Here is a 20,381-nt window from a genome sequence, read left to right as displayed (position 1 = left end):
AATGACCTGTGTGCTTCTTTATTTTTCAAGTTCATGTGCGTGTGTATTCTAGAGATAGCAAAATTATTGTTGGAATCTCATCAAACAATTTGAATTCTTGGGTGGATTGATTACTTGATTATAACACATATCCAGAACACTATCCATATGTGCTTACATTGCAAGAATACACAGCAATAAGTCAGAGCTGGACACAAATATTTAGATTTATTTCGTAAACTTTGAAAACTTTCTTACAAATTAATCAAAATGATGCCTGTTTCCAGTCAACCAAACAATTGATCAAAACTTGTCCTAATTTGCCTTCGTTAATAGCCTCATAAACTTTCTCAATGTCCTCTCCTGGACTCACCTTCTTTGCCCCACTCAGAAGCTCGGTTCCCACTTCACTTCTCACAAATTCATAAATAGGATAGCTTCTGCATTTTTTGATCCTGTTTTCTATTCCAAATTCACAATTATCAAATCTTTCTCTTGCTTTTATCACATCTTCATCTAATCTTGTCTTTAACTCATCCATGAAAATTGGTATCCTCTTGAATATTGTGAAGCCGTTTTCTTCTGAATTTTCTGATTTAAGGGCTGTTTTGACTAGTATTTCTTGCAGTTTAGGCAAAAGGGTATAAGAAGGATTTGTTGGGTCATCAAGATAAGAGAATACAGGTTGATGCTCAAGAACCTGTAAGAGTTCTTTCTCGCAGAAACGCGAATCGAGCAGCGATCCGTCCTCGGAAATGTAAAGGGTCTTTCGTACTACTTGACGAACGACTTGTTTCACAGATTCCTTCATGTTCTCCTCCAAATGCCTTAGATCGATTGCCTGGCAAAGTCCTACCATGAATGTTGCAGACATCAGCTTCAGGATTTCTATGGCTTCGGCGCTTTTTCTTGCTGAAATCAAGCCTAGAGAATTCACATCCTGATTGTGTTGTTCCGCGCTTTGAACATGTGTCGTTACGGGATTCGCCAGGTACTGAAGCTCGGAACAGTATGATGCCATGGCTATTTCAGCTCCTTTCAATCCGTAGTCTAAGCTTGGATTAGGCCCTCCACTCAAATTAGAAGGCAAACCATTGTTGTAGTAGTCACAAACAAGTTCAGAAAACTGAGCAAACATCAGCTTTCCGATGGCTGCAATAGCAATCCTCAGATTGTCCATCGAAACACCAATAGGCGTCCCTTGAAAATTTCCTCCGTGGAGAGCAATATCGCGAGCAACATCAATCAATGGATTATCATTCACAGAATTGATCTCTCTCTCAATGGAATGAGTGGCTGCTCGAATAACTTCGATCTGTGGACCGAGCCATTGTGGAGAAGTTCTTATTGCATATCGATCTTGCTTAGGTTTAGTGAGCGGGTCTTTCTCGTGGCGGATTTTTGCTTTGTTCATGTAATCACTTTGATCTAACATGTGTTTCATGATAGCAGCTGCTTCCATCTGGCCAGGATGATGCTTTAGCTGATGTGTCAGAGGGTCTGTGTACTCCGGTTTGCCGTGCATTACCTCGCAGAACAAAGCAGAGATAATTTCTGCAAAAAGAACCAAAACATTTGCATCGAAACAAACGGTTGCAGCTACAGCTGAGCCAACTGCTGTTCCGTTTACGAGAGCTAAGCCTTCCTTCGCTTGCAGCTCGAATGGAGTGGAAATTCCAGCTCTGCTCAAAGCTTCTGATGCACTAATCTCATCACCTTCAGGTGTCAAAACCTTGGAATTATGACGGCCAGTTAACAAGCCGGCAATATAAGACAGTGGCACGAGATCACCTGAAGCAGTGATAGTCCCTCTTAAAGGCAATTTGGGGATCAAATTTTCATTCATAAGCTTGGAAATGGAATCGAGAATCTCCCAACGAATACCGGAATACCCCTGCATTAACGTATTCGTCCGAACAAGCATCGCCGCCTTGGAATAGCTCGTCGGAAGATGTTCTTTTCCGATAACCCCAGCGTTCAAAAACCGAATCAGCTCGGTTTGGAGATCAGAAGTCATATTAGTCCTTCTATGAGAAGTGGCACCAAAGCCAGTAGTGACACCGTAAATGTCCAAGCCACGAGAGATGGTATCAGCCACCCAATTAGCACTCTCTGACACACGGTGACGAGCAGCAGCCTCATCGAGACGGACCTTTACGTCAGTCCGACGAGAAATGGCAGTGACTTGAGCAACAGTAAGGGAAGTGCCTTGGATGTCAACAATTTTAGCATTGGAAAATTGTGAAACCATTTCAGAAACTTCACTGAAATGGGAAGATTGGAGAGACTCTGCAGCCTTGTTCCAATGATGAGCAGCCATTTTACAAATTAAGGGGAAATAAAGAGTATTTTTTGTGTTAGATTATGAAGATGAAGTGTTAGAGTTAAGGTTTGATGATGAAATGGAAAATGCATAGTCTACTTATAGTAGAAAAATGTGATAGGAGTTGTTGGACTGTTACAAGTGGGAATAAGGCTGCGTCAATGATCCAAGTCCTTCGATTTATTTTAATATAAGCAAAAATGAGGACAATTTTGCATGGAAAGTGAGTGGAAATTTGCCAACTTTTAACTACCAAACGTGCTATGGTTGGTGGGTAAATTTCTTATCAGTATATATTATTCTTGACCAACTCACCCACAAAATTTACACTATTATTCTTTATCTATTACTAGTTTTGTTTTAAATTCGATCATGGATCAATACAAAAACTTTTTACGAGGATAAAAATTTGACATCTATCGAAAAAATAAGCAGTAAATTATATAAAAAAAATCTAAGGTGAATAATCCCAGTTTTGACTACATTGTGATTGTGATGTATGTGTCTGACAATATAATTTATATAATAAAGTGTGACGTAGTAAATTTGATTTATTAGTTAAAAATTAAAAAGGATAAACAAATAAATATATAAGGATGATTAAGTGATATATTTTTTTAAAAAAAATAATAAGTAAATTTATTATTGAAATTTTAATATAGTTAAATAGACTGTTAAATTTGTCAAAGACAATAATTAAGTGAATGTGGTTGTCCACCTCTTTTAACCAACCTTAAGGTAGTCTTCTGGTTTAGTATACCATGCCTTCATTCACAATAATTATATGTAAAATAATAAGAAAGTGCTGCCCACATAAAACGAAATTTCCTAATCTTTTGGTGTACAATTTTCCAAGTCAATTTTCCGCCTGTCAGCTTTAAGAAATTAGAAGGCCATTTAATGATTGATTAAATTTTCTGAATTAATCCACTATTTTTTAACTCAATGAGAAGGGTATTATAATTTCATTTGATTATGCATGTCCTCAATTATGTTATATAAACAATAGTCAATAAAATTTTAACACATTTTTAAATAATATCAATAATATAATATAATTAATTAAAACTAATTACAAGTGTTTTTCTACAGATTATGGACAAAATATATGTAAATTTGAGAATTGAAATCTGGCAATAAAAGATTAGAATCCTGCATTTGACAGTTGACATGATATCCTACAGAGTGGAAATTGTACAAGTCCAAATACAAAATTCAATTGCAGACGTCTCTAAAAATGTCAACTACCAAATACTAAATCATACATAAATAACAACTAATTAAATCACAATAATATACCTAACACATACACTGAGCCAACATAAAGATATACAACTAACTAAAAACAGTTAGCTGACGTGGGCGAGAGAATTACACCAGTGAATGCTTCATAATTATCAAGGTCGTGCTCTCTTGTTGCTGCAAGACGGGCATTTGTACTGCTTAATGTGTTCAGCCCTAGCCGGAGTGATCTTCACACACTTGCCATGGAACCACTTTTCACAAATGTCGCAACAAATCCAGAATTCGTCTGCAGCGTAGTTCTCCCCACATGCTCCGCACAATGTGTCCCCGTGCTCTTCCTCCTCTTCTTCTTCTTCCTCATCTACTACTTCATCTTCATCCTTGGGCTGCGCCTTTGGAAATTTCCCAGGTTCAGACACCCGCTGTTTTCACATTTTCGAAGTATTGTTAGTGTTTGGCATGACAACTAAACTTATATCATGTAACAGGCACTACTTTCTGTACAAGCTAGGTTGCACATAAATGAAAACGTAACGTATTCCGCAAAATGGCCCTGAAACATTTCATGAGTTTCGAAAGTTTCCAACAACTAAAAGTTTTGAGAACTAAGAAATGCAGTTTTCTCGAAGTTTCTTTGCATCACAGAAGAGCATTTTGAAGAATTTTTCTATGTTAATCTCACATTTTCGATTTTGTACCCCAACAACACATCTCCCCACCAATCAAGAACTATGACATTGTTTATTTGCCAATCAGCTTCTAAATCTAGGCTTACTATTAAGAATGTTATTTTAAAAATTAAATTTCAACAAATAAAATGAGACTTAAAACCAAAAAGGACAAGGGTGCAAAACTGGTAACATTGTGCTTGGTGTTAGTTTCTGAAGAGTTACTTACCCCTGCATTTTATGGTCATAATCAGAATACTAACAAAATGAGTTGCAGAATAGACTGGTGGAATAACTCAGCTGAGTGAGGCATTTGTCCCAAACTAACTGGGGTGAGGCCAATGTTTTAGACTTAGACTGTTCAATATAACCAAGTAAAATGTCATACTTTATGCTTAATACATGAAAAGGTTGACCTTATATGAGGAGTCCACAATCTTAATTTTTTTACTAATCCACTAAACAAAGGTTACAGACCCGATTCCTATGTGCGTTGTGCATTTAAAATCATGATCATAGATAAACGACATTTCACAGCTCGCTTAACCAGAAAAACATCAGAAGCAATGAGTTTTACCACTTTTGAGCCTGGCTTGGACTTGTTACTGCTGTGGTTTGAGACTGATGACTTCTCCTTCGGCTGTTTCTTTACAGTTCCAGTCACAACCTCAAAGATTGTTGGGAGATCATTGATCATAATGAAGAGACGTTTCCTGTGTCAGAATCCCCCTTTTATATTGTAAGAAATGCAAGTTAAGAAGCTCAACTCTTCCACATTCAGTTATCATGCTTATAAAACTAACCAAAGATATGATCTGCCACGAGGGCACATATATTTGAGCTCTATTAGATGCAAAATCTTACAGCAAAAGCAGCTGACTTAAGTGAAATTCCATATTCTTTATCAATTTTAATCAATCATTTCCCGCCTATTTGGAACATCACATTAAACCACCATAATCCTTTTACAAACCAAACACCAACTTAAGGGTATCAACTGTTTAGTTTGAATTCAAAAGTTGGATATCGAGAGAAAAAAACGAAGAGAATACCTGTCAGCTTTATCGAAACCAAATCTAGCGCCAAAATAAAAAGCCACGGAGAGTAACCAAGCATCACTATGAACAGCAACAAGAGAAAGCCAGTCTTTTTCCTGCATCCCATCTCTAGCAAAGTTGATACCTAACGCAGGCTCGGGAAGCTCAGGAGGAACTTCTTCAGCAGGTAAATTAACTTCCCATAGTTCATTAGGAAATCCATATAGGCAAAGATTCTCCTTCTCTGCGTATGCGCACAAGTTAATACATCAAAAATACACATACTTTCATCATAATCATCTGCGTAAGCTTGGCATTTCTATGTAAATTTCACTTAATTGAATAAAAAAGTAGCACAACTAAGAAGTAAAGTAGCTTCACCAAATGTATATAAAAGTTTCATGTAAAGGTTCAAATTCAAAGTGCAAATTTGAATGGAATTACTAGCAAGACAGAAACTTTACATTGTGAAATTGCTATACATTGTTTGTCATTGTCTGCTAGCACTAGTACTACACTTATAAAATGCAAATTAAAAATAACCAAAATTTTAAACTTAAATCCAAATCTCCCAACTTGTAATTCATAATTATGAAGAAAAAATAGTAAGAAGAAGAAAAAATAAAATTTGAAGTAGTTAAACAAGAACCCTAACCAGGATCACACTGTTGGTAGAATTCTGCCACATCTGCAAGTGAACAAATCAAAATAAAAAAAACTACCCATTAAACAAACAAAAAAACATTAAAATGCTAATAAAATATCAAACACAAAACCCAAAAATTAAAGAAAGAAAAAAACCAGTAGTAAGGGCTTTAATCATTCCAGCTCTACGACCCTTAAAGTCTCTAAAAACCTCTTCAACTGTTCTCGGGTTGTACTGTACACCTCCGTCCATGTCCGTACAATTCAAGATTTAAAAGAGTGAGCTTTGTTGAGAAGAAAAAAATGGGGACTTGAGCTGAAAGAGTGTTGAAAAAGAGAGAGGGTAAGAAGGGAAATTTAAAGTTTGACAAGGGTATGAATGGAACTGTGGAGATAATATAAACTGAAGCTCGCTCTTGAAGAAAAATTGAGTCTGGTTTGTTTTTTTTATTTTATTTTTGTTGGGATGTCCTTTCCATGGAAATGTGTAAATTCACAAACAAACAAGGTCTTAAGGAAGATTTTAAAAATAAATCCGACGTGGATGATAGCGACACCTAGATATCTAGGTGGCGTTTGCCTTGAGTGTACTTCGTTTAGGGTTCGGTTCAGTCATGCTATCGGGGTTGGCTTGATTATTCAGAAGTTTCATTCATTTTTAGCGATGATGATGATGATCTTAAATTAGATTAAATTTGATTGTGCGGGTGGGTGAAGATGAGAAGATTGCATACCTGCCGTACACGTGTCATGATGGGTTAGCCAAAATGGGCTCGCTGGTGCACCCAACGGGGAAACAGTGTGCCGTCTATGGCTCGCGTCAGTTGAAACTCCCGAGCCATTGCTCCGTTTTGACTAGAAGAGATAAATTAAATAGAGAGATTTAGAGAGAAGGTGAGCATAGTGTACAGCTTTGCCAACGGTTGGACGTTATATATAGGCTTCTTAAAACAAGAATTTGTTTTGTACTCATTTTTTATGACTATTATGCCATCTCGTTTATGTCTTTGTGATGCAGTTGGAGTTGGGGTTTATTGGCTAAAGGAAAAATAAAGGCTTTCATGATCCAAGTGCACCTTAAATAACTGTAGTAAAACCTCACACGATTCATCCTTTAGAGGCTCCGATGACGGCTAGATCGCTCGAGTTCGAGTCTACCAACCCTATGATCGACCTGTTATTATCTCCGGTTGTTAAAATGTAGTACTTCTTATAGTCGAATTATCTTTGAGTAATCTCACTATAAGACCTTCATCATTATAATCTTTTTTGAAATGCTTTGGTAGTATTCTCAAATCAGATACAATAATTAGAATGATTGATATTAATAAAATATACTAAATAATAGGTCTATTAAAAAGCATATAAAAAATATATGAACCATTTGGCATTCTAATCGATTTCTCTATCTAAAAAAAATAGAACTCATTGCTTCAAGAAGCGCTTCTACCTATATTCTAAAGGAGAGAAGTGAAAGCAAAAACCTACAGTACAGGGTCGGAAACCTACCATACAGGATGCCATTCTTATAACTGAACCATATCCTTCAACATAAGGCATACGGGAAATAATTGGGACGGTAATAGAAAATAAAACCACTGAAACAAAAATGTACAACAATAAAACCACATTATAAACATCAACTTCTAAAATTTTATAAATGTTTGCGAAAATAAAAAATATAAGTTCAATAAATTTCCGCACAAACATATTAGACAAGGCATATCAGAATTTAGATTAATATGTTTGTTCATGATGGTAGAGAGACGGTAAAAACAGAAAAACATTGATAAGGTCCTTGTGACATTAATGCATGCAAATTTACCAATCCCATCACGACAATGTACATGTGTATACAGCAGCATTGTCTGTGCAATCCATCATCCATCAGCAACCACTAAAGCATTTTTCAAATCTCTCCACTTAATGGTGAAATTCTGTTGCAGGACTATCATATGACAATACAAAGTAGACAATCAACAATTGTCTCTAAATATGCCAGCACTCGGTTACATGAACGGACTATATTTGGACTTGCGGATTATCTGATTCGTACAATCAGGTCAGTTGTGACTAACTAACAAAGATGTATATGTCAAAGAGTTGTAGAGTTTACACTTTTTGATCTGCTGAAGCTTTCATACAATGACAAAAATGAATATCAGGGATAAAACCAGAATGGTGCTGGACTGACATGAATGGTTACATCTAAGGGCAGGCTTCAACTCCTCACAGAGAGCTTTTATGGGCTGCAGCTTCAAAAACAAAAAGGCACAAATGCTTTGAGGACCTACGTCGTCAGCTAAATCATATCTTCTCAAAATTCAACATGCAACAAGTCACCTCCCATTCAAATCTGAAAGTAGAACAACAAAAATATAATTTTAACAGGCTCTTCAGAAGACGGGTACAGAAAACAGGTGGAAACAAATTCTAAGTGTACAATTTTATACCAAGAATATATTTTACCATTGAATTTTGAACACACAATGTTTTCATATAATGCATTAGATTTTATGCGTTTTGGGTACAAGATATATGCTTCAGGGAGTCACTATGTCCGCAATGTGATGCATTAGATTTTATGCGTTTTGGTTACAAGATATATGCTTAAGGGAGTCGCTATCTTTGCAATGTGACTGTTTCAGCAACAATGGACCCAGAAACCAATGGTTTTAAACTGAGTCAGCGCAGAAACAGCTAGCCCAAACTGCGAAAATAGCTAGCTCCTTCTAGTTCCTTCATTGTCAAGTCAAGCCATCACCCAACTTTTACTCCATGTCATCATTATCATGCTAGGTAAATTATTGCTTGTTACTAAAAAAGAAAAAGGCTGAAAAATTGACAATCTTTTCTTCTATACTCAAACACAGTTGACATAATTTCAGAGAGCAGAGAGGTTACCTTTATCATTGTAAGAATCATTTTCTTTATTCTCGGGAACATATTTTTCAAGGAACTGCTGTACAGTTCTCCAATATTCATCACCTCCGGCGAGCCAGGTGTCCATGTGCATGCCAGTGGGAAATTCCACAAAGCTGCTATTTTTGTTATGAACAGCGGCCTTAGCATAAAGCAACTGCATATGAGATGGGGGAACCATTTCATCTTGCAACCCCGAGAGAAAAAGGATTGGCTGCTTAACCTGCAATTACAAAGGCCACTTCATGAGTTATGCTCAGAAGATAGAGCTAATGGCAGAGAGCAGAAATGCAAAAAAAAATATAAAAAGCATCACTGATTGATATTTACCATTTCTTGATATCATAATGCAACTGCAAAAATAACTACTAATGCAGCAGATATTACTATATACACATGGTCCATAATATTAAATCGCCACAAGCCACAAATTGGTTGTATACTTAACCATAAGTCTTTGTTTATTTCCCATCCAATAGAAGAAAACTTGGAGAATTTGGTCCGTTCAGCCACTAGATTTCTGGTTGCAAGTGACTCATTTTTATGTAAAAGTGAAAGAAAAAAAAGGAAAGCAAGAATCTTAAGCAATTAGTCTGACCTGGCCTACGACATCAATGGTGCTCCATGGAGAACGCACAAGAAAATTAAGAATTTTTGGACCTTTTGAATGATTACTTCCAATAAACCACTTTAAAAAGGGCAGTAAGACTCCAGCCATGTCCAGAATAGACGTGAAAGTGTTTTCCAGTATCAGCCCAGCAACCTGCAAAGCGGAGATAAGTGACATGTGATTCCTCAAAAATCTTAGCACTAGAAACTAAATTGATCCCTACAAAACAATAACAAAACACAAGTAGCTGGAATCTGGATTAAGATTCTGATTTGAGATGAACAGCAACCATCCATATTAATTAGAAGAACTTTCTGCCAGAGCAGTTTATCAAAATAAGTAGTTCGCACAGAAGGAATGTAAACAAAAGAGGAGCACTGCTGAAATGCATTACTCAAGCAGTGCATGATTCTGTGTCCTGACTTCCTATTTACTACCTTTCATTTTGTTGATCATTGGGGGGGGGAAAAACAAAGAAGCATGAATCACCAAGATGTTACCGTGGTCAGATATAGCAAATTCCAACCATAATTAAATGGAAATAATACAGAAACAGGTTACTAAAGACTAGGTCAAGATATTGTGTTGCCTGCAGCTTATCACATGATCATGGAAATTAATCATTTAGCATCTAAAAGAGCCAGAGGCTAATATTTCCTAAAACAACCAGATTCTTCATACATAAGATGATTTTGGCACCAACAAGGAAATATAAAAGAATGACAAGGAAGAGCACAACAGAATTTCAAAAACCAAAAGTACATTCCATATGAAGATGTAACAATATTTTCTGGGAAACAAAAAAAAACTTGATTTCCACAAATAGAACGAACAACGGTAAAATAAATTGGAGCAAAACCTTATCAGGATTCTTTTTTGTCAGGAGAGCTCCTACTGCACCACCCAGTGATCTCCCAAACACAACTATTCTAGAGGTATCAATATCAGTCCTTTGAGAAAGATGATCAAGTGCTGCCTATCAAAGAGCGAAGGCATACCAATTCAAAACAGAGCTAGAATACAAGACAGCAGGCATCGAATGTTAAGAATAAAGAGCTAAAAATACATGCATATACCTGAGCATCCTTGGCGATTCCATGTTGAGAAGGGTAACCGTCACTTTCTCCATAACTGTGTATTAGATCACAGAAATCAAGAGCAATAAACAAGCATAGATCCACATCCATAAAACACGAATAAACAGAACATCTAAAAAATTACAAGAAAATAATTTGTTCAAGTGTAACAAGCAAACATAGATACCCTCGGTATGAAAGCATGAAGACATTGCAATGCAGCTTTTGTATCATAATGCGGACCATTTCAAGACGGTGTGCAATATCTAAAGGTTGCTAATTAAGATCAGCAAAAAAAGTGTTTGGACCAACAAACACAAAAACAACAATGATAAATGAAAATGACAACAAATTGAAAACCGAATACAGTAAAATAACAGTGCTCGAAAAGGATACTTCCTGCATTCTCCTGGAAAAACAAAATGGTCGGACCTGCAATGTCAACAACATCACAGCATCAACTAAGATAAATCAGAGCTAAACTCGACCAATTAAAATATATAAAGCGAAAATCGTAACAAAAGTGTTGTACAGTAGATCTATAATACTACTAAATTAAATACACAATCAAATACTCAAACCTAGAAGAAAAAAAGCAAGGATCTCATTTACATGTATAAATACGTGATTTCAAGAATTAAACTAAATTGAAATTAAATTAACCTAAAAACAACATTTACATAAACAGTAAGCAGTAAACTGAAAATCCCAAACCAAACAGTAAATTTAAAAAGTAAAGCAGTTACTACGAAATTAAATTAACCTAAAAAACTATCGCATAAACAGTAAGCAGTAAACATAGAAAGCAAAGGTAGCAGAGAAACCCTAACCTCGGCAATCAGGGAAAATCTTGATGAACCAAGCGTGAAGGCGGACCCCATCGGAGGATCGAAGCCAAACGTCTTCGTAAAGGAGGCGGAGTCGGGCGGGAGTAATTTGGTAGGATTTGGTGAGTCCGGGTAATACGGGTACGTAGACTAACTTCTCTTGAAACGCCACCAGCAACGCCATTCCGGCTACCACTATACCACCGACTCCGTACAGCAGCACACTCACGTACGACACCATTTTAGCTGCTGCTGGTGGTGGTGTTGGTTGCTGAATTTTTCAGCTGTTTCTGTTTCTTTTAACAGAAATGAATTTTGGTGCGTTTTATTCTTTTTGGAAATCGGAAAATCAATAGAAAGAGCAATATGGACGGTGGCAGGGGGTGTAACAAGTTGGGCTATTGGTGAGTTATTTGAGATCGACTCGGAAAATATTATAATGGCTTGAGAAATTCAAACCGGCCGTGAACTCGATTATCAATTAGTGAAGACTCGAGAGCCTAAACAAATCTAAATGAGCCTGTTATGAAGAAAAAAAAGTTTTTATGTTAAATTTTTAATATTTTTAAATTTAGGTGTATATGATATAAATTAGTTAAATTGCATAATATATAATTCCTTTTATAGAAGCATAATATATAGTTAGAAATAATTATATAGATCATATATGATAATGTTTTACTAATTATTTTTATACTAGTCGTAAGCCCGCGTATTTGCGCGGAATCAAATTAAAAATTAATTTAAATAATAATTATATAAAAAATTAATATGAAAAAAATCGATACAATTTTACATTTTATATTTTTATCTATTGTTTCGAAATCTGTTTTTATTTCTCTCAAATTCACTTAAAGTTATCTCATGTAATGGACCAAGTGCTATGATTCTTAGTACATTACGGTATTCATCAAATTTGCTAACATGATTCGATTGTTTTTTTGCAATTTCTAATAAAAAGAATTATTTTTTTATCATAAAGTATGTACTCGATAACCGTTTAACGAAGATTGCATACGTGTTTCTTTTTTATAAGACTACTTTCGATAACAAAATCCTTATACTATTTTTTCTGCGAAAAATTGCAATAGTATATTTACTTTAAGCTCTTTTATATTTTCGTAGCATATTATTTAAAAAAAACATTATATATGAATTTATAAAAAGAAATCAAGATTTAAATTTTTTATAATTTGAATTTTGTTTTGTAGCGTAGAACTAAATTATCTATACAAACCATAGTAGATTAGATTATATTTTATTTACAACTATAAATAATGTATTAATTTTGTATTTAAATTAGAATTCTATAAATCACAATTACATCTATTTCTAAAAGACTTACAAACATAATCTTGGACTTTTCATAATTTTAACTTCAGTTGCATTTTATTTATCAAAATAACAATTAAAACGACAATAAAACAATACAATTAATATAAAAAATTGTCATAATATATAGATTAATAATTTAATATTTACATTATTTTCCAACCCAATATAGAACTGTTAATATATATCCAACAAAAACTTTCATTAAAAAAATTATTTGTATGGAAAAATATTTAATTAATATTTTTAACTAATTTTTTATTTAGTTTACGGAGTGAGTTTTTAACAAATTTTTAATTTAATTAAAGCTTGTTTGAATTTCACGTGATTGAGATAACTGTAAAACAATTGATCAATAATTAGATTAATTACATTGACATATCATCATTGTCTATGCTTAATGCAATTCTTAGTCTTATCATCACTTTTTGAGTTGTAAGATTTATTTATTTAAATTATTTTTAAAAATATTAAATAGATATGTGAGAATTGTAAATTTAATTGCTATATAATTATGAATAATTTAATTTATTTTTATACTTTTTCACATTAGATATGAATTTTATTCCCCTAAATATATAGATTGTGTTTTTCAAAAAAATACATAAATCAGAACAAAAACAACAATAATCAACTAATAATATGAATTTTCATTATTTTTTAGTTGTATTCTCCTCTTTCAAATAGCACTTATGTGAAATTTGTAAAATAAATGTGATACATAAATTTTTCTTGCTCAAGTTTAAACTACAAAAACATCTCCTAATAAAATTGGACAATTTCAAGTATGAAAAGTAAAAGCTTTGAGTTTAACTGTAAACTAACAGAATAGAATTTGCCCTAAGACTAACTCTCAAAACATCAATGTCACGCGCCAATAGCATCTGCAAAAGCCTTTGCTCACTGTTTAGTGTCTTCAGAACTGCAGAAAATGAAGGATGTTAACTTCACTACATCAATTTGAAACTGAAATGATGAAATGAAAAAATGGCAACATTCCAAAAATCCAATTTTTATGCGCTTAGTGAATACTTTGTTGTTCTTAAGGAGTTTTCCATCAGAACAATATCCAATATTTTATTGCATTTGACTCGTTCATTCATTTCCAATCTCGGACAAAATATAAGGACAATTGCCATATTTTATTTTAAGAACAATAAATAATCATCATTCAGCTGACCATCTTCTTCTAAATGAAAATTATTTACTTTTGAAATAATTGATCTCACTTTTAGAGCCTTTGTCTATAACAACATAAATCAATCGATATATAAATAAAATAAGATGCCTGTGAAATATTATGGATAGTAAAATAAATTTTTTTGAGAAAAAAATTCAAAAGAGCCCAATTACTTTACTTCACTAAATCAATCTAAAGAATATGACAAAAGACATAAATATGGATTTTATTTGTATGCTTGTATCTCTTATACCTATTTCAATAAACACTTTATGAGCTTTAGCTAAAATATTACATTCAGTATAAATACAATACCATGGAGCTAATGTCCAATATCAATTTCTTTAACAAAAGCAAATCAAATTTGAGAAAATGTAAAATTTGGCACATCTAAATTGTCCAAAACATGAAATTAACAAATATATCACTGAAACTGAGTTTACATCAATGTACTTCTAATGGTAATGTTTTATAATTGCCAGTATATAAATAAAATTCAATCCACTGTTTTGTATATACTAAGATTCTGAAAAATCAAGTTCATACATCAGATGGTAATGTTTCTCGACTCGGTAGAATCTGGAGAAAAAAAGAGTAAATAGTAAAATAATGGTGTTATTGATATTGACATAGACATTGAATTAAAAATAAATAGAATAGGTAGTTTATATTGATTAGGATATTGATAGAGATTAGAATTCATAACAAAGTTTTAATTAAATAATTAAATTAAAATAAGTATTTTAAAAATGGTGGGAACTGATGAGAATGCTTTATTTGGTGAGAATGAATGAGAGGGCTCCGTTGGTCCTCTCAATTATATAATATACTAGTCGTAAGCCCGCGCATCTGCGCGGAATCAGATTTATATATAGTGTATTGAATGATAAATTTTAGAAAGATAATATAATGAATTTTTAAAAAATTAAAGTTTAAAATGCCCGAAAATTTTAGAAAGGTAATATAAATAATTATTTAAAAACATAATTAATGAACTAATAAGAAAAATTCTATCTAAAAATCCTAATTATGAATTGTTTTAAAATATTGAATATCTACGATACATTTTTTGCATTTTATATTGTCATATCTTTCTTCTACTGGTATTTTGTCTTTATTTCTCCAATGAGCTTCTTTTGTTTCTTGGCATATTTGTCGACAGTTACTTCTTGTAATAAAATGTGGATCGGGTACCATGCTTCTCAATACTTTAATATGCTCTTCAAACAAAAAAATAACAGTGGATTGAAAGTAGAACTGTTCACATAAGGCTTGAGAGCTATATGTTACCATTAGGCCAAAATGTTTCGATTTGGTTCGATCTAAAACAAAATTTTTACCTAAATTTGTGTAAATAAAAAAATATTTAAAAAATATCAATTGTATTCCTTATTTTCCAATATTTTGAATTTTTAACTTGAAATTAATTAAAGTTTTTTTAATAATGTAAACTTAGCAAATATTTTTTTTAATATACCAGAACTGCAAATGAGAAACTCATATCTTTAAGCAGAGCTAAAATTGAAGTTCATATCAGATAACCTACATATTTGGAATCCAAAACACAATTAAAAAGCTGTGCACAAAAAGCATTTGCAAAATTACCTGTAAAGGCATTTCGTACTCACTAAATATTCCTATCCTACGCAAATAATGCGGAGGCATTCAGGCAACTGCAATACAAAACACAAATATAAGCATTCATTGAATCCTACTCCATGTTTCTTTTGATAAATCAATCAAGCTTAACATAATAATTGTAAACCTGAATGTTGGATCGAAGTTTCTGGAGAAGGTGAGACAAAAGAGATTCGGTGGTCTGCCTAACTTCTGCAGCTAATTCTTGGATGACAGGTAATCTTTGAGAAGGAAAAACAACAAAGTCTGATTAAATGGCTTTTACAAAGTTAATTCCAAGGTAACATCAACTGTAAGGAACTAACATATGTATCACTTAAAAGTTTGCAAACAAATGCATCTAAATCAAGAGCTTCATCATAATTCTATTTCTTACACATCTGCAAAATGATAAGAGGCCAATGAAGGTTCTTAACCATGTATCATTCACTTAATTAGAATGAGGCAGACAATTACCTTCTTTCCAGCCTCAACTTTCCCAACCTCAGAACCAATAGTTAGTACCTTAATTAAGAATAAGTAGAAGTGTTATGCCTACGAAGTCAACATCACTTCATAAAGACAACAATGAAACTTTATTTACCTCTCCTATTAGATATCGCTCAAATTTCACAGCTGATTTGGGCAACAAAACACCGCCCGAAGATATTTGTGGCAGAAAGTTCATCAATAACAATTCAAATTTTACAATTTAAAAATTTCATAATCAAGCAAATGTTTGCCAAAATCCTTCAAGAGCTGATGTAACAAAATATAAGCATACATCGGGTAGGCCTTCAAGACGGATGAGGACTCTATCAGCTTGAGGAATAACCTGCAACTCTCACAGCAATTAATACATGAATTTGGAACTAAGAATCGTACAAATGACCAAAAGAACACGAAATTTGCAGTAATGTCATAATTGAGTACCTTGGAGGGTTCCCACGTTTTAGAATGACATTGATTTTCAAACAATTTCTCTTCAATCCTGAACGGAATCCGCAAACGTTTCAGTAGCATCTTTTGCAATTACTTCTTCAAAATCGCCGAAAGTCTCGTGAGCTTTTTGAGCTAGCCCCTTTGTCAAACTCATTGTTGACTCCCGCATTACTAACGTCTTGGATTCAGGAAAGTGGCATCCCATTATCTAATATTTGCCAGATTTATCTTTAGTTGTATCTCTTACAACCATTTTATCAAACAGGTTATGAGCATTAGCAAAACATCCAATTTAGCATAAATTTCAAATTCAATTCAAAACAACTTAGGCAAGATTCTATCGGCATCTAAACTAAAACAAACAAATTTCATATAAAATGAATTAAAATCATAAAATTCAAACAATTGGGAGACATAAACAACATAATCATTATTTAGAACATGTCAAGTCAAATACACTAATTAACACTTAAATGAATATGAAAATTACCTGTGGAATCAAAAACGAAATTTGATTTTGAAAGACAGAGGTTTGTACAGGAATAATCTGAAAATTGGGGGTGTCCATTATACATTCATTCTAACTTGACCTATTTTAATATGTTTTTCAAATTTACAAAACACACTCCCACCCAAACAAAACACACATATTCATTAATTAACCACATATTTTTAAAACCTCAAAACAATCTACTAAAAAAAATAACATGAGCTGAAAAATAACAACCACGGAAAATATAGAAACAGTACGTTGAAGAAAGAAACCAAGTAAATCAATAATAGAAATTGAATTCAATAAATCAAGAAATAAAAATTTCAGACAAATTACATCTCATTGACAGTACCAATAGAGGAAAAAATTTCATGATACACTACATTTCGAATTAATTGGCTTCCACCAGTTTCTTCATCAGCGTTGAGTATCTTTAAACCATTTTTTGATGTCACTCTAGATAGAGCTACATAGAGCTGGCCATGTGCAAACACTTGATTTTGCAATAACAGTCCGACTTGCTTGAAAGATTGTCCCTGACTCTTGTTTATAGTCATAGCAAAACACACAGATAATGGCAACTGCCTTCTCTTCATCTTGAAAGGCCACCTAGAATCTGTTTCAGTCATTGTGATTCTCGGTATTAATACGCCGTCTCCCTTATTTTTGCCCGTAAATACTCTTGCTTGCACAAACCATTTTCCAAGGTGTGTTATAACCATTCTTGTTCCATTGCATAATCCTGCAGATTGATTAATATTTCTCATCAACATTACAGGGACACCTACCTTCAACTTCAAATTATGATCTGGAACACCAGAAAACTTCAACGTATTAAGAAATTCGGTGGGATAAAGGATGTCTTGATCATTGATATTTGAAGAAGCTTTGCATACGAAATCAGAGCTATAATAACTAACTGCATCTTCTAGCAATTGTTCCATAACAACTTGATTAATTTCTTTTACAGTGTCATTCTTTGGCGCTAAAATGGCTCTCTCTTGCAAGTACTCGTCTTCTGAGTATCGTTGAAGTAAGTTTGGATATGTTGCATTCACAATAGCAGTGATAGGATCTTCGTATTCGCATACCAAAAGCTCAGTTGGTAATTCGATTAAATCGTCGTCTTCATCAGAGGATAAGTTTCCATCCCCAATTTGTAAAAGCCATTTATCAAATTCAGCCACTGAATTATTGCAATTGTTTTCAATATGAGTACTCATGAGTCTCATATTTTTATGTAGCCTGTAAACTTTAAAGTGCTCCCACAAATATGAAGAGTTAATCGCTGCCTTGATTATATCATTCTTTCCTCCTTTAGGAATCACAGGCAAGATTTGTCTAAAGTCCCCACCTAAAACAACGGTTATTCCTCCAAAAGGTTGATTTTCGGCATTGGGATATTTGAATTTCAGTATGTCCCTTAAGCTTCTATCCAATGCTTCAAAACAAAATTTATGAGTCATCGGTGCCTCGTCCCATATAATTAAGTCTGTACTTTGGATTAAATGTGCAAGTTGAGTCCCTTGTTTTATATCACAAACTGATTCAGAATTAATTTCCAACGGGATGTGGAACCTTGAATGGGCTGTCCTACCACCCGGAAGTAGTAGAGCCGCTATTCCAGATGTAGCAACCGGCAGAACTATTTTTGACTCGGATCGAAGTTTATGTATGATTGCTCTCCATAAGAAGGTCTTTCCAGTACCACCATGTCCATAAACAAAAATAAGTTTTCCTTTTTGCTCGTTAACAGAATTTATCACCGCGTCATAAATTGCTTGTTGGTCAGTGTTTAATCCTGATTGATATTGATCATTCAATTCGATCTCTTGGCGTATGTCGTAGTTCATCTCTTGTAGCAAAAGGGTATTGCTTATATTTCTGAATGTAGAGGTATCTGGCATTGGTATCTCATCATAATCTCTTACAGATTTGCCGAGTTCTTTCAAATATTGATCAATATCTATTAATGCATGGTTGTAAACCTCTTCTTCAGTAAAGTGGACATTGATACAGTGTGGTCTGCTTCTTAATCGGTGTAATATCCCATCTGCTAGTATCTCGCAGTTTGATTTCCACAACTCACCTGGATTAGAAACTTCACAATGAGCTAATATTGTGGCAAATAATCTTCGAATCTGGTCACCAGTAGCCCAGTTAGATGCTTCCTTTAGGCAATCAAACCATTCTCGATCATCATCTAATAGTCCAAGTGCATAGCATGCCGATTTGAATGTTGGATGCACAACGTTGTTTACAGTACGAATATTAGCAAAAGATTTACTGCCTTTAACAACATTCAATAGCATCCTCAAATAATATTTTTCTCCACTTGAAGGATGAGCAAAGTAAATTCTTCCAATGCAATTCCCTAATTTTCTTCTAGTCCACGACCTGTTCTTGTCATTCCATACCCATTTTGTAGGGAAATCAGTATACGTAAGCTCTCGAGCATCTTCATTATTTGCATTTGCTATCATCCATTCTGTTAATTTTGTCCTCACAGTACTTGGTCTCTCTGCAACTTCAGGCAATGAATCATTTTCATTAAAAATAACAGTTTGCTCATTCTCTAAATGAAAAGGTAATCTTTCAACGGCCGGGTCTCTGTAGAACATATCAAATTGGAATATCCGCCAGCATGCTTCAACAGCAGATATATATCTGCAGTCTAAATATGACTTTATCTCATCAGGATCAGTCATATTTTGATTTGAAGTACTTGGAGATTCTGTTGACGTTTGAATGCAAGCTTTTGCTCGATCAGGTCCCTTATTAATATACTTAAATAAGTATTTTATTGATCTCGATCGATTGCACCATTCTACATTTATATGACCTTGAAACTTCACTATGCAATCCCTGTTGTAAGGCACAACAAAACTGTTATCCATCCTTATTCCCATTTTCTCTACAAAAACACCATTATTCCTTCTTCTATATACTGGGAATCCTTCATCGTCAATTGATGTTTCTTCAGTAAATTTTTTAGGAAAATGCTTTGAGCACTTACCCTCGACCATACAAGGAGATTTCTCATTTCCATTCCCACATGGTCCATGCATCATATGCTTAGTAACAGCTTCATAACCTAGTGGATCATAGTCCTTTGAGGGAATTTCAGCCGAGATAATGTTATCAATCTGGCTGGCAGTTGGCTTCTTATCATCAGGATGTAAGAACACCAGTATATGTGCATGAGGGAGACCTCTCTTCTGAAACTCAATTGTGTACAAAACTGTATAAATAAAAGAAAATAGTTAAGCTATAAAGAAAATCATTAATTTAGCAAGTAACCTTTAAATCATATTGAATTACTGTCCAGCGAGTTAATTTAGGTATATCTCACCCTTTTTTCTCTGAATCTACTCTAATATAATAAAATTTCTAGCTTGAGTATCCTAAATAAGTCTATGAATCACATGTTAGAAGCATTAATCTACTTTCCTTCATCTTATCCTCGATGGAAACTACTCCCAGCC

The 20,381-nt window shown here is 33.9% G+C and overlaps 4 protein-coding genes and 1 long non-coding RNA gene across 6 annotated transcripts; all 5 read right to left on the bottom strand.

The window, feature by feature from the left end:
* Window positions 1-83: 83 nt before the first annotated feature.
* On the bottom strand, window positions 84-2,380 carry LOC126667577 (phenylalanine ammonia-lyase-like). Its single transcript, XM_050360567.2, has one exon. It carries the CDS (start codon window positions 2,297-2,299, stop codon window positions 245-247), a length of 2,055 nt encoding a protein of 684 aa, XP_050216524.1. The 5' UTR covers window positions 2,300-2,380; the 3' UTR covers window positions 84-244.
* A 1,053-nt stretch (window positions 2,381-3,433) lies between these two features.
* Window positions 3,434-6,365, bottom strand: LOC126670318 (PHD finger protein ALFIN-LIKE 4-like). The gene is made up of 5 exons (XM_050364021.2): window positions 6,054-6,365; window positions 5,908-5,940; window positions 5,268-5,496; window positions 4,793-4,928; window positions 3,434-3,969 (listed from the first exon to the last, which is right to left on the bottom strand). The coding sequence occupies exons 1-5, from the start codon at window positions 6,148-6,150 to the stop codon at window positions 3,700-3,702; spliced, it is 765 nt and encodes a 254-aa protein (XP_050219978.1). The 5' UTR covers window positions 6,151-6,365; the 3' UTR covers window positions 3,434-3,699.
* Window positions 6,366-7,669: 1,304 nt separating this feature from the next.
* Window positions 7,670-11,710, bottom strand: LOC126669512 (alpha/beta hydrolase domain-containing protein WAV2). Of its 2 annotated transcripts, none has more exons than XM_050362997.2 (8): window positions 11,336-11,710; window positions 10,902-10,937; window positions 10,693-10,771; window positions 10,506-10,560; window positions 10,289-10,405; window positions 9,418-9,582; window positions 8,802-9,042; window positions 7,670-8,146 (listed from the first exon to the last, which is right to left on the bottom strand). In XM_050362997.2, exons 1-8 carry the CDS (start codon window positions 11,571-11,573, stop codon window positions 8,127-8,129), a joined length of 951 nt encoding a protein of 316 aa, XP_050218954.1. In that variant the 5' UTR covers window positions 11,574-11,710; the 3' UTR covers window positions 7,670-8,126. The 2 variants fall into 2 exon arrangements, with proteins under 2 accessions (XP_050218954.1, XP_050218956.1); XM_050362999.2 differs by having other exon boundaries at window positions 7,670-8,253; window positions 11,336-11,708.
* Window positions 11,711-15,339: 3,629 nt separating this feature from the next.
* LOC126669763 (uncharacterized) lies at window positions 15,340-16,854 on the bottom strand. The gene is made up of 5 exons (XR_007638549.2): window positions 16,395-16,854; window positions 16,066-16,296; window positions 15,939-15,986; window positions 15,610-15,703; window positions 15,340-15,517 (listed from the first exon to the last, which is right to left on the bottom strand). It is a non-coding gene; the product is annotated as an uncharacterized LOC126669763 (long non-coding RNA).
* A 318-nt stretch (window positions 16,855-17,172) lies between these two features.
* LOC130015063 (uncharacterized) lies at window positions 17,173-19,969 on the bottom strand. Its single transcript, XM_056104538.1, has one exon. The coding sequence runs from the start codon at window positions 19,965-19,967 to the stop codon at window positions 17,229-17,231; it is 2,739 nt and encodes a 912-aa protein (XP_055960513.1). The 5' UTR covers window positions 19,968-19,969; the 3' UTR covers window positions 17,173-17,228.
* Window positions 19,970-20,381: the final 412 nt, after the last annotated feature.

The sequence above is a fragment of the Mercurialis annua genome, linkage group LG2, assembly GCF_937616625.2.
Source record: "Mercurialis annua linkage group LG2, ddMerAnnu1.2, whole genome shotgun sequence".
NCBI lineage: Eukaryota > Viridiplantae > Streptophyta > Magnoliopsida > Malpighiales > Euphorbiaceae > Mercurialis > Mercurialis annua.
This window is presented reverse-complemented; position numbering and strand designations above follow the sequence as displayed.